Source organism: Choristoneura fumiferana, chromosome 24, assembly GCF_025370935.1.
Source record: "Choristoneura fumiferana chromosome 24, NRCan_CFum_1, whole genome shotgun sequence".
Taxonomy (NCBI): Eukaryota; Metazoa; Arthropoda; class Insecta; order Lepidoptera; family Tortricidae; genus Choristoneura; species Choristoneura fumiferana.
The window spans coordinates 11,876,044-11,891,298 of NC_133495.1; the positions used below are offsets into that span (position 1 = coordinate 11,876,044).

At 39.9% G+C, this 15,255-nt stretch overlaps 1 protein-coding gene across 1 annotated transcript; it reads right to left on the bottom strand.

The window, feature by feature from the left end:
* Positions 1-727: 727 nt before the first annotated feature.
* On the bottom strand, positions 728-7,923 carry LOC141441969 (E3 ubiquitin-protein ligase MYLIP-like; the record flags this gene model as incomplete). The annotated part of the gene is given in 6 exon segments (XM_074106855.1): positions 728-1,911; positions 2,805-2,916; positions 2,919-2,949; positions 3,482-3,649; positions 5,450-5,666; positions 7,154-7,923. Coding segments are annotated over 6 exon segments (1,398 nt in total), but the record flags the coding sequence as incomplete, so codon positions are not given.
* Positions 7,924-15,255: the final 7,332 nt, after the last annotated feature.

Consider the following 15,255-nt stretch of genomic DNA (forward strand, 5'->3'; position numbering starts at 1 on the left):
CTCGCTGCTCGCTAGAGGTGAGACGTAAGTACTATGCGGACTGAGTCTTGCGGGGCCCACTGCTAGGTATCGCTAAGCAACTTTATCATCAGCTATAAAGCAGAATTTCGACTAGTATCCACAAGACTAGATCCACGACGTATATTCTACGAGTACTTAACTCAATTGACTTATTGCGTAAACAAAATGATTCCCGTAAATGCGCTCCCGTGATTGCGTATACACCGTACTAGTTTTAGTAGTTTTACGAATATCGAACTACAACTACCGAAATGTTATCAAAAGAAACTAGACTTTTTTGTGTTCATGCTAAAAGTGTTATTTGAACAAAATTAAATGATAAATCGCGAGTCGGGCCGGGCGATCCCGAAGACCCGAAGTTCCCGCGTTTTGCAATTAGTTCCAAGCGCGAGCGCACGCATCATGACTGTTTTCAAGTTGGCGGAACGTTGTCAGCCGCCGTACTCGTAAATACTCGTACGCTAAAAGAATCGCGGGCGGGAACGCGTACTCACGCGTCCAAGCCAAAACCTATTCCAGTAAATACGTTTCACCTCTACTGCTCGCCCACTCGTTTCTAGTTACTAGCTCTAATCGCTTCTCGCTCATCGTCGGCGGTGAGACAAGTGCCTAAGTATGCTATGCATCTTGAGAGTTGCAAAATTTGCGAAGTATGAAATTAAATTCGAATATTTTTGTAGTGTTGGATACTAAATAAAACAACAAATAGTTTTAACATAATTTATTATTGTTTATTCACGTTATTTTTTGTTAACTTACAGACCACAGGTCTTACGTTTTTAACTTAAATAATTAAAATCTTAAACTAAGGAAAATTTTCAAAGATCATAAAGTGCAGTCCAAATGATGTAAAGGCAAGAAAATACAAAATGCAGGGTAACTTTAGGTAATTCCAAAAATTAAGAGTCAGTTGTGTACATACATCAACATAGTCAACTAAAATATAGAAGAACCTAGCATAATTCTATAGTTTTAAATTTAATGATTATGACACTGTCCGGTATCTTAAAAAAGTATTGTTATCCATCAAGATATTCATTACAGCGACCATCTTAAAATACTTGTTAAACGGCAGAGGTTATAATTATTCACTTTCTCAGTCAGTACCAAAACATAGAACAAAAGAACAGTAAAGAAATTAAATCTAACCAATTATCACATACTTAGATAATTCTTAACAAAATATTTTTCCATAGAATTTTCGAGAATAGTGTTTCCATTTTTTTCTTACCTCTAACCTTCTAAAACGAAGGAACTTAATCAAGATATTAATTAACATTATCTTAAGTACCTTTCCGTGGTTTTCAATCCAAACTAGATATAAAAAAATGCAATTTTACATATCGTCAACTAAGCCTTCACAAAGAAACCTCTATCTGATAAATAAGTCTGCAAATTGTTCACAAACAGCACTTCGCCGTTCACATTGTCGCCACGTATTAATAGCCCCATTCAATATTACAAAAATCATCAGTATTCAGACGTCTGCAACTTTCAGCAAGTAGTAGTTAGTACTTACAATTTTTTTTTTATCGATGATTGATATTTTTTATTCGTCTCGTCACTGTGGGGATAGGCCAAGGAAATTTCATCCATACAGCCGTAAAATAATGAGTGCTAATTATACTCAGCGACAAGCAAGCATACAGTATTGCCACAGACATATTCTGACTAGACACACACACACTTATTGTCCGTAGTGGCACAGCGCACTGCCTCCATCGGGTCCCGGCTTCGAGTCAAGTTCGATAATAGTCACATTTTATCGCTAAAATGTTGTTTAACGGAACTCATTTGTCGATGAGAAGCGGACTCCTCTCGTATTCGATGGGCAGGAAGATGTGCAGCGACTTCTCTATCTCGCCGCGGCACAGGGGACAACGCTCGCATCTGGGGAAAATACGAATAAATAAATAAATGAATAAATATCATGGGACAATTGACACCAATGAGGGCTATCGCGTATGAATTCGCCACTAGAGGCGCTAGTGTAGCGTGAGGTCTCCGAAATGTCAAATCTCATAGTTTTTGGGTGAGCTACGCGGGTTTATTTATAATTAGAATAATTTTGTGAATATTTTGCAATATCTGAAATTAATTATGGCAAATATGCGTTCCGGGGCAATGAATGTCTGTGTTTTGAGACAGTTTTGTCTTTCGGAAACCTTTGTCCTTCCTTTTTTCCGAACAAAACGGGGACTATGCAACACTGTGGCATGCTCGATATTTTTATGGTACGGTTTTAAGGTGTATTAAATATGATTTTAATCTAAACTTTGTTTTCACGCCCGTAATAACAGACTTTGAAAGCCATACTTAAAAACCTCACGCAACAGTGCGCCATCTAGTGAGACAAAAAACGATAGCCCTCATTGACCTAGTCCCAAACTAAGCAAAGCTTATACTACGGATACGGAATGAATAAACATACTTATAGAGATAAATACATACTTAAATACATATTAAACGTCCAAGACCCGAGAACAAACATTCGTATTATTCATACAAGCATCTGCCACGGCCGGAGATCGAACCCGGGACCTCAAGCTTCGTATTCAGGTTCTCTAACCACTTGGCTATCCAGTCGTCAAATAAAAAAATCTTTTCACTACTAATGATCAGATTGACTTGGAATTTGGTACGATAAGATACGATAATTTATTTGTAAAACACGGTTGCGGTTTGTACGGATATGTAGTTAGGTCAACAAAGATAGTATAGCCAGCAAGAAGCTCAGAATCTTTTTTTTAGCTTGTTATAAATATATTTAGTGTGATAGTTACCTAGGGGCGCAGTCAGTGCAGCAGACGACGTGCCGGCACGGCAGGAACAACGTGTCCATAGGGCAGTCCATGCACACGCGGCACGCGAGCGCGCGGCCGCCGCCGCCCCCCCCCCGCCGCTTAGAGACCGCGACCGCGCTCGGGACTGCAACAAAACACCACGTTATAAAAACACTTCAAACAATAAACCAGACTCATGTATGTACATACCACAAAAGCTACAAGTGCAACAATTATGTACAATTATAGGTGCCTATTAGGAGGTTGTATAGAAGGCAGGACTATTGTAATCATATTCGGTGGTAGGATGTGAATTAGCTTGTTTTCCTCATCAGCAAAATTATGTTTTTTTCTTCGAGCAATCAGCTTGTGCGGGGCTCCTAGGATCTTGAGCCCAAAAAATCTGAGGGGAGCAATGGGCAGGGCTATGTATACGTTCTACTTCAGGGCACAGACAAATGAGGGGTTGTGAGTTGGGAACATCAACATCAACCATACCAGTGAATTTTTTGATTGGTGTAGACAGTCTTCCTCAAGATGTGTGCAAGTTTCCGACTTTTCACACATAAATTTCTATAAAGTTCGAGCCTATGACTCTGCTCGAGTTGAGAGGCCACAAAAAGAACAGGAGAGCAAAAATGTTTGGTATAGATAGTGAGGCGTGTATGGTCGCTCACCATATGCTCGGTCCCGGAGCTGGAGCGGCGGCGCGGGCGCGGCTCGCGTCCGGCGGCGTGCGCGGCGCGGCGTGCCCCGTCGTGGACCTCGCGGCACGTGCGCCGGATGTCGAACACGTAGCGCCGCCCCAGCGTCGTCGCGTCGTTGAAGATCGACGCTATCGTGCCCTGGGGAAACAAACACGTCAGTTTCACGGCGCAACAACCCCCCTCGGAAGAGAGATCAAGAGGGCTCTGCTTCATCTATACTTTTCATCAGGTGACTAGGGTACGGTCAATCACGGGACAGTTTTATGTGAAAAAAAGATAGTTTCAACCAAAAGTATAATACCGTAGTACCGCCAGGTTTTCAAACTAGGAGTAGGTATAACAACCCATGGAAAGAGAAACAGGTTTACTATAATCTATAATAATAATCTATAAGGGCGCACGAGAAGTTTCTACTCTGCCGTTTGTTTGAGGATGTATCTCCTTTCATACCAAAAACTGTCTACTGCTAAGATAACAAAGTTTTCACAAAGTTGGCTGCACTGTTTCGGTATGCTGTCCTCGCCTCTTTCAACTGTTTTAAATACCAATAAAAAGCCGTATTTAGATGGAAGTACACCATAAATGTTAACTAAGAACTCCGATTTAACCCTCTATAATGTGAATGCAATGCGCCAGTCTCTTCTTACCCAAAGAAACTATTTAACAAAGCGACAGTAGTGACATCAAGTGAATCGAAATCCAAACCATAAACATAATATTACTAGCGTAAATAGACCTACAGTGGTGCGAGTGAAGGAACCGATCCTTACGGCATAAGCTATGTGTGGGAAAGAGATAAAATCAAAATGACAGCGTGACCCGTTTTGAATCAGTGAGCCTCCTTTAGCCTCCTGTCAAAAATTTTCGTCGTATTTGTTTTGTGTTTATTTCTGCAATCCTTTAATTTTTTGCATAAAACGGTAGGATTCTGTATGTCTTAGTAATATTAAGTTTATGACCCGAACGACGAGCACATCACAAAGAATACGCTTATCTACGTAGTTCCGTGTCTAACTCAAATGCATTTAAATTCACGATCGAGTACTCTCATTACATAAAATTTCCTATTTACCACGAACAATAAAAAAGGGTTAAGTATTGAAACCGCCGCGCCCCCGCCGCATATTGATGAGTTGATACAAAGTTCAATTACAATATACATTTTAATGTGACATTTAACTTTAGCCGGAATTAACAGTAGCAGGGAAAAGATTTTTAATTCAGTTATTTTAGCTCATGTTTACTGTTAATATATGATTTAACTCCTGATATTAGACATTTTCTTTTTATTATGACCAGCAAGCTAATTTAACATTCGTTTATATCTCTATCTATCACTTTGACAAGCAAAATATACAGGTTTTTAACTTTAAATAACGAATAAGCGGGGTTTTAGGCACTACGCCGAATCCCAACATATTTAGCAGCTGCCGGCGTACATATCAACTACAAAGATAAAACAGAGATAATAAATATTTATAGATGTTGTTTCAACATCACAAGAGCCATTGTATAAACTGCTCTGTTTAGTATAAACACTGTTGCGACTTACAGCAAACAACTTTATGATCTCATTCAGGACCTAATTATGGTTTTTATGAGAATTGTACGTGTTATTTAGTCTTTTTGTTTTGTTATGCTTTTTGTCATAATTAGTTGACATGTACTCGTGTCACTTTAGACAGCAAATTGAGCAGCGGAATAAATGTAAAACACAAAGAAGAATACGGAGCTTTTCGTAACTCTAATCTAGTAGAATAAACAAACTTATTTGAAATCAAGAACCATTTTTCTATTCAGAATTTATACAAACCCTAGCACCCTCAAGCAACCGGCATGGTAGAGCGTATCAGTAGAACTATACATGTGGACTACTGGAACTTTTCATTTGGTGAATTCGCAAAGTATGTTTTTGTATCCAAGCAATGTTATAATCACCTTCAGATCTCTGATGAACTGCTCCGTGACGTCGCTGCGAACAGTCTCGCAGCAGTAGAAGGCGTGCCGTTCGGTGACGGCCCGGTAGACGGCGCCGGCTTGCCCAGACGTCGCCATTTTGACGTGTAACGTCGCCTCGTGGCCCTCTCCCGTGAGGTATGTCAGTTGGAAGTTGCGGCGGAGTGGTTGCGCGCGGTGGATCGCCGTGTACATGATGCTGGAAGAAAAATGGCAGAAATCAGTATCTGCCTAGCAGAGACCCTTTCGAAGTTGGTCTAGTCACCTGCATCAAAATCTCCCACAGCGAAGCGTGCAAAATATCTGACAGCTACATCCCACCGGCCTCAGAAATAGAGCCGTATCAGATATTTAAGCAAACTGTTGTGTCAGATATTGATGCTGGTGACAGTACGTCGTTTCCCTACTTGAATACTAAAAATAAATGCTAAATAGTTATTTACTAAAAGTTTCTCCGTCATTTATTGCGGTTATTAGTAACATTTTATAGCGTCTAATTTTACTAATTTAGCCCATTTACGGCTTCTACTTAGGATTTATGTTATCATCAGACTTTGTAATAATTGTAATGGAATTAGAGATTGTGAAATCTTAATAGATTATTAGTGTTATTGCTGTCATTGCAATTTTTTTATTACAACAATCGTTGGCCTTGTTTTCGCATCGTTGGATGTGACTAGTTGAGTGCTACTAAAATACGGTTGAAGCTGCAAGTCAGACTTAGTGCAAACATTAACATCTAACACTACGCCGATCCTCTACACGATGTTCTTTGTTTAGGGTAAATTTCGAGAACAAACGCTTTTCACATCTTATCTGAGTGGGTATTAGAATTATCTACAGAATAACAAGCAAACCTAGAAAACAAAACCGGTTGACGCTTTCGTCACGAAATAAAATACGAGTATGATTGAATATGAATTAAATACAAGTTTGAGTCCTTCATTTGCATGCGCATTGACGTAAAATCTTGAGGATTCTAAGCCTCATCAAGTTAGGTAAAGAACTTGGAACTTTCCGATGACAACAGAACTATCACCAGGCATGACCGTGCTCACTATCTTCGCGTGGCACTTCAAATAATCTCTGAGGTGATCACCTAAATTTCCATAAACTTTTTTCATGGATGACGCGGTAACTAGGTCAAAAAAAAACCCGAGGTCAAACTTAAATATTATTTTTACATGTGTTTTTGCCATCAATATTCAGCCTTTCTGCTAGGTAACTCTCTAAAGCCGTTAGAAAAGTCAATTCTACATGACGTGTATTTGACTAGGTAGGTAGGTACCTAACGTTTTGGCTACCTACTATTTTTGATATTACCTGCTTGAGGTAGTCATCAACTGTTTCTTGTTTCTGGCCTAAAAAACTTCGTTTCATTTTCATTACCGCTAGAAATACATTAAAAAAATATATACTTATATCAACAAAAAAATGTTGCTTGTATGTAACATAACTTGATTGACTACAAAACTAAGGTCTACTAGTAGCTAAAAGTTAGGTGAGGTCTTACAAAATCAGTTTTATATATATGAATATAATACAATATGTATTAGCATAATTTGGGTTCCTAATTAGTAAATTTTGGGTAAACATCAAGTAGCCAAACTAGTTCTTTTTTTTCATGTAGTATGTTGTTAACTTTCCTCTCATTTACAAAAAATCTTAATATTGCATGAAGCTTACCTTTGTTTTTCAACACCAATATCTTGGTCGCCGTTGCAAGCGGGCCTATAGACGACGATGCCGTGCGGGCCGACGCCGACGCTGGTGCTGAGACGGCAGCCGCAGCCGGCGCCGCTCTGTCCCGTGGCCAGGCAGCCCACCGTGCCGCTGCCGTCTATGTCCACGTCCTCCCGCGTCGGTTCCTCGACCTGCTGCGCGTGGTACAGCAAGTGGCTGTACAGATTGTGAGCGTTGTTCGTCTGTGTCACCGGTTTGCAGAAGAACAGCTCTTCGCCGAACGACTCTAATTTCGATATCTCCTTCAGCAGCCTGTACTCCGCTTGCGAGGCGCGCATGCCCGCTATCTCGCAATGGTTATCGATAATTTTCTCCATGTGGTCTTCGGGCTTCTCGCCCTGAGGGCCGATCTTGTCGCACTCCTCGTAGATGTGAGTGGGAGGCACGTCGACGTCGCAGTCTCCGGTCTCCGCTTGCGCTATGTATGCTATGATCTTTCTGGCGACTTCCTGGTCGGCGACGACCAGCCTTCCCTCGATCAGGTCGAGCTTGGCGTGGAGATAGAACTGGTGGCGAGTTGGCTCGTTGATGAGGAGGTGTGGGGGCACCCAGAACTTGACTCGCAGGTCGAGGCGGCGGCCGGGGATGCGGTGCGGGTCCAGCGGGTTGCGCAGGTTGAGCCAGCGGCTGGGCCCCGACGCGGGACACACGCGGAGCCCGAAGTAGTCCGACTCCACGCCGATCTCCAACTTCTCACATACCTGGAACAAAAAATTTCAACATTAAATCTGAATCTCAAACTTTCTTGCATCATTCGTTCGGTTGTACCTTCAGGCGTCGCCGATTTGGATTTTAAATCTTACGAAATGAACAGGTTGGGAAATAAGTTATATATATAAAAAACGGCTCTTATAGCAAATTATTCAGACGGTACCACGCGAGCGAGAAGTGAAAGCACTCCTAACCTAACCTATTATTAGTCTACATTTTGCGTTTTTACGTCTATGGCAGACATGTTAAATTATAGCTTTTATAAATAGTTTGCCGATTGGCCGCCATTTTCTCATTGCTGTGAAACATCAAAACGTTACGATGTGCAACTACACCTTAATAAATCTACTTATTAAGTTTAATTGTATATAAGCTGAGTTTTATTGAAAATAATGTGCATTAGACATTGTTAGTTTACCTTACCGTAACACACACGTTCAATTAGCTAAAAATAAAGCTTAAAACCGTATTTGACACGAGACAAATAAACAAACCTATTGAATTTAATTAATTGGCCCTAAAAATTAAATATAGCCACGCAAACAAAACAAAATGTTATGAGATAATTGAGTTGCTAGCTAAGCTATCGTTAACTCAAACAGAGGACGTGGGTAAAGTACGCAATAATTATTGGTGCATAGTTAATACTCAGTAGAACCAAATGTACAAATCATAAAAGTATCGTTCTAGCTTAGTTAATAAGGAGAGGCAACTAAACACATTGCTACCTCCAGCCGAGTTCATTTTAGGTGGCATGTGGGAAGCAAAAGCAAAGCTAGTAAAGTTTATACCTACATATAGGGACATTATTTACAAGACACTTCAGTGTACAAGGAAATACCTATGAATTGTTAGCAGTATAAACAAATACCGAGGCTCAGATGACAAATATTTATACTACAACTAGCGAATGCGCAGTAGCCAGTAATCGGAGAGCTTAAGATTAGGTATCAATGGGCAGATCTTATTCAAAGCGAGTGTCAGCTAACAGACTTAGAAGACAGTAGGCACGCTTGTCTTGACTATCCTGATATCCTTGTTGAAGTGAAACGCCATGACAGTCATGTTCTCCAGGATTTACCCAGCAAATACAGTTTATTCTAGAAACCGATGACAACAATTACCATAAAATTACCAAGTTCGTCTGATTACTTCATGACGTGTGGAAAGCACATGTATGTAAGTATTCTCGGAAGTTGAAGATGCCTGGATTTCCGATCTGATTTGAAAGTGACTAAGGGCTTTGGTTCACGATTTATCAACTCTACCACATCGCCCGCAAAGTGCAATGTGGAACACACGAAGTGTGACATAGTCCGTTGTAATATTGAGAATACTATCAATGTAATGAGTCTTGTGAAGAAATACCGTTTATCAGAGAATGACCCACGAAATAGTAAACAATCCTTAGCATTGAACGCTTCAATGTAATTACTGATTGTGTTGAAACTTAACTTATCTAGAAATATAGCCAACGGTTACGACATTTGAGTAACTGGAGCTGTTTTGCCTTATAATTGTTCTGGATTAGAATTGTGTACGTTGCAATAGTAATTTATTGCCTAGTATGAGTTAGATATATTCAATGCAAATTTCAGCGACTTTCCGGTTTTATCGTAGGTAATCATGAAGCTATAGAAGCTTAAACAGATGTAGCTTTAAGTAACATTGTGCCGTCTATGAACCAGAGCGAGCTAGAACGTTACAATATGAAAAGAAGTTAAAAGAACCTGAGTTCGTAACATGGCTTTAATATATTCTAATAACTATAGGATGCCTGGCTAGTTTAACATTATGTAATAACACGAGACTACTGCGTGATGCTGTGTTTCAAGTCATAGTAATTTTTCTGCTTGTTATCTTCAAAGGTACATGATGTCAAAATTGAAATATGTACATGTAAGTACATATAGCTATATATATAATTGAAATATGTACATGTAAGTACGTATAGCTACAATACGAAAGATTTGTTCATCTTATACCGATATTTCGATTTCAACGAAAGAAAATTTTGGAAACATTAAAATGCGTTAATAATTAAGTACGTTATGGTACGTTTCAGAATTACAAACAAATGACTCAGTTGGGAATTAATCGATAAATTTAAATATAACCTTTTTGACTCTGACCAACGCCCGCAAATTTATGCCATATCGTTATTAAGGGGAAAAGCAAAATGGCGGCGGAACAAAAACAGAATACAGGTTAGAAGCGTGTCAAAAGTACATAAGTATGAAAATGCAATTATTTGTAAGGTCCCAAAAAACTTAAGTCACTCATACGCATTTTGGAAAATGTCGTAAGTCAATTTTATTCTCAGAAACAGCAAATAAAACGCAATTCGTTACTCAAGGTTTGGCAAAATTCGGCGTTTCGGCGCCAAACCAGTTTTTAAAGGAAATCAACCGAGCATTTCATTTCGATCAAAATAATCCGCGACTTCAAATAAAACACAGGAGATTTGTTAAACTTGACACTGGAAATTCACATAGTTTAAAATGATTAGGTCCTAAGTCCTAACCTTTAAATAATACAACTGTCCATGAAAATAGGCTAGACGACTAAAAAAACTTTAGTCCGTCAGTTAGATACCTAATTAAAAAATATTGTACACGTATTTTTTTTTCTTTTGTTTGACAAACAAAAAACGAGGATACAGTGCTTAGAAATTTCGAGTGAAGTCACTATATGGTACGATTTTTTACCTAATAGAGACGTCACAAGCCCCCATTCCGGAAGTTTGATGACCTATACCTACCTTGTCGATTTTTAATAATTTGATAAACCAAAAATACGTGTCCCATATTTTTCCATAATCTAACTGTCGGACTAAATAGAATGATACTTATAGGTATTTTTAACCCAGTCGTCATCCCTATTTGTGACATCATAGCCATTGTTAAAAAGTGAAAATCTATCCGCCATTTTGTTTCGTTTCGTGTCTATAGGCATCGCACGTGCTGTACCCTCGACAGCCGTTCGTTGACCCTCTGCTATACCTTGGTTGGAGCCACTCGCAGGCCTCTGGACTGGTTGCCAATTCAATTCTACACAAATAAACGTACTCATGCCGCAGGCACCGGTATAAGCTCCACTTCGTATATGTATTTTTAGATTTGTACATACAAGCCAGGACATAATATTTGAGTAAAATTAACCTGCATTAGCAATAGGAACATACAAGTCACGATCATGAATTTGGAAAAGGATCGTATTTTATTAAAAGTTTTGATAGTTACACAGAATAGATTCACAGTAATCTTAGTGGTCTAGCTAACAGTACTTTCGTCCACTTGCAGGCTTTTTAATCTAGGTTTAAGTGGACTTAAGTCCTGTCAGATCCATACAAGGACTGTCAGTTTAAGCTTAAAGATTAAAAAGACTACAAGACGACCATGTCTTAAGTATGAGTATGTCTTTCGTAGATAAACCGTCACCTTGCCTTGGAATATGGAACAAAACAGATAAACCCTTCGAAATAATGACTAAAGCAATTCTCTATATGTAATGACTTAATGACTAGATAGCTAATAAGATTTTAATAGTATCCCTATAGTACCTAGTTTTACTCTACCACTTTCAATGTAAGTATCTCAATTTTAGAAACTAAAAAAAGCTGAACACAAAAAACCGACGGCGAAAACGCCTCGGTACTAAATCAAGCAAAGCGTCCCAGATGTTTTCTCTCCGTCTCGCTTTTGCACATAACAACCTCTTTCTCACGCATCACGTCCTCCCCACGTGCTCGAGACTGAGATTCAGTCGACCAACAAATCGTGCAACACGTCTCTTTGCATGCCATTCACGTAGCCGCGCTGAACCAGTCTGGCGACCAGTCCGCTTCAGCTGGCGAAGCAAAACATTAGAACGGCTGCCAAATGTAGCATATAGCTTGCATTGTATAATAAGCGCATGAATGTAATGCTGTATAAGTTATGATTTTAGCACTTTAGAATTCGTAGAGTTGAGAAACAAGGCGCCAAGGCGAGTAAGATCAAGCTGGAAAGTGAGAACAATGTTACACTCCTTGAACGACGTAAAGAAACCGTTGCAACATCTTTGGGTATACGTATACCTATTTGAGAAGATCACCTTGGTTTTGAAACTCATAAAATCTTTAAATAACTGTTACTCTCATGTTACTTGTACGCATATAGAAGAGAAATGGTTTTGAGGATGTCATGGACGAGGTTGAAAATTAATCGACGCAAACAACAAAGACATCTGAAATCATGTTTCCTGAAAATTGATTCGTTATTGAGTCCGCAGTGCAGCCGCAGATGAGCGTTATGAAAGTTAAATCACCGGCTAGACTACAGTGAGACTGCTTCTCTTAAAAAACACAAGTTTCAAAGAAAGAAGTTATCAATGTGGACCTAATGAAGTTAAATGGGCAAAACCGGAATAAATTTATTTCAGAACAATTTACCAACATTGTCATTGACAGCTGACTAGAGCTACCAACTAGAAAGCGAACACAAAGAGCTCGTGCGTGAGCGTCGTTATCTCAGCAAATGACAGGTACCTAGGACTCGCGGAGGGTGAACGCACTTTGCACTGGATTGGAGCCCTATTTTAGGACGGATGTGTCAACTTTAACTGAATTAGTACGAGGCACGTGCAAGCAGGATTAAATGAGGGCACTAACCGGTTTCAGTAGGTACCTACTCTAGGATCTTGTACATATCTAAGTACAAAGCACATGTCAAATCTCAGCAATAAATACATTAAATTCAAATTCATAGTCACGCCTTGTCTTGTTGTTGTGTACGGTATGGAAGACAACTATGAATACAACACATTATCTGTTAAAGACACTAGGAGCTCGGAGACGTAGGACCATAAAGGCAATATCACCCACAAGAAGCCACTATTGCAATGCAAATCCGAGGTCACTGTTTTTTAGATAGGCTGGATCGCTCCTTGAAGAACAAAGACTTCTCCTTTGTCTACTTCTTTAATAAAACCGACAAAATGTTTTATTATAATGCGCCAGTTTGACTTGTATTTAGGTACAAATCCATTTATCAAAGTAGCCGCAAGAAACTGGTTTAATATTTTTGAATATGCTGAAGCACCCCGCCTTGTTATTTAGTTCGATATTCATTTCTAATCATAATCATGTCCATGTCAAGTCTACAGGACATTCTTCATGAAAAGCTCAGCGTGAAGTGAACACGCAAAAGAAATTTAGGCTCACACAAAAACGGAGCAATCGACTATATCAGTAAGGTAAAGTGCTTTCATATATAGTCGCTACTTATACAGTTCACGTTATGCCTTTGAAATGTTGCTACAAGATTTATGTCCCTACTTAGTGACATGTCATCGACTATATTTGTGTACTTAGTTGCTGCCGGCGTGTGAAGGTGATACCAATGACTTGGTGGCTGGATTTGTAAAATTAAACTGAACTCGTTCCACATGTAGGTAAGTACTTACACAGTTTTTATCATCTACATAATTTTGTAAGCTAACCCCAGTGCCAGCCGCGGCCGAGGCACGCCTGGTATTCAATGAATAGGCATCGCTATCAAAATATGCGTAGTTAGTAAAACAGACAATGTGCTATGCTAACCGATTCTCCTTTTCCTGATCTTATGGAAAAGTGAACAAACGATATGGGGAAAAGCCAAGTTTTTTTTAAATATAGGTATACCTAATATGTATAATATATAGTCCGGGAGCCAAGTAAAGTAAAAGTCAGCTACCCCTACAGAGTAGGTATTTTCTATTTTTTATATACTTAAGGTAGGGTTTCTTGCAGTCGGCTCCCGGACTAATATATAAGTGTGTATCTTTAGAAAGCCTAAACTCGTGATCACGTAATCCCTTAGTGTTATTCTGATCTCATGCTAGTATAGTAACAAAGGCCGTGTTTGCGCAGGATTAGACGCCATGTTGCTATTTGCTACGCCTTTTTATTTTGCCTCGCTCGCTTTTGACTAGATAACTGATGTGTTCTGATTGTCTATGACAGATTGTCATTGAATAAACAGCGTTCCTAAGAAATGTGTTTGATCTGATTCCTGGTATTATTCCTAGTATTTCCATATCTATCAACTGGCGACGATGAGTATTGGAACCCTACCATGTTTCGACCCGAGAAGTCAAGAGTGGGAAATATTTCGAAACCGGGTAAAACAGTTTCTAAGCCTGAATGACATTAAGGCCGAGGAAAAAAAGCGTGCTGTTTTGATCACTCATTTATCGGATGATGCGTACTTATTATTACGGAATCTAAGTCATCCGAAGGAGGTAGAAACCTCGACTTTTGATGAGTTGGTAGACTTTCTGGACAAGCACCTGACTCCAACGCGGGCGACCTTTGCGGACTTAGGTAACTTTTATAACGCAGTGCAAGCAGAGGAAGAATCTGTCGAGGATTGGGCAGCTCGATTGCGAGGCTTAGCCGTGCATTGTGCCTTCGGAGACTGCCTGGATAAGGTATATCGGGACAGATTTGTACTCGGGCTCAAACTTGGATCTGTACGAGACCGACTCTGCGAGCAAGACGCCAGCAAGCTTACGTTTGCAAAAGCGCTAGAAATAGCGAAGCAAACAGTCACCGCGCGGGAGGCGAGGGCTACGGCGCCGAGAGCTTTTTCACCCGCCGCTGCTATGAAGGAAGAACCGCTGTTGTGGTCCGGCGCAGATCGAGCCGGCGCGGCTCAACGAAGACAGACTTCGCCGAATCGTTGCGCAGTGTGCGGCATGAAGGGTCATGCAGCTGAGAGGTGCCGCTACAAGAATTACCGCTGCCAAAGGTGCAAAGAAAAAGGCCACCTGAAGAAAATGTGCGGTTCAAAGGAAAAACCGGTCAAGAATATCAACTTGGAAACGGATTCGAGTTCGGACGAGGCGCCTGTGGCAGTAGACTGCCGGGAATGTAAGGAGTGTCAGCTGTTTAATTTGAGGTGTGTAGACAGCGAACCTTATTTCGTAACAATCGTGGTAAATTGTAGTACAAAACTGAAAATGGAAATCGACTCTGGGTCTAGTACCAATGTTATTTCAAAGGAATTGTATTTGTCACATTTTGCTCACAAGCAATTATTTAAATGTAACATTCGTATGTGCTTTTACAATGGCCATAAAATTAAGCCTCTGGGGTATTTCATCACTAAAGTAGCGTACAATGGTATGACACATAAACTTAAGTTTTTTGTCGTCGAACATGGTGGTCCCCCGCTATTAGGGCGAGATTTTATGGCAAAATTCGAATTATGTATAACTTCGATAAATAACAAAATTGACTTGGCATCTGGTGATAACTTAGAAGTGCGAAATTTGGTTGAAAAATACAAAGGATTGTTTAGTAAGGAATTAGG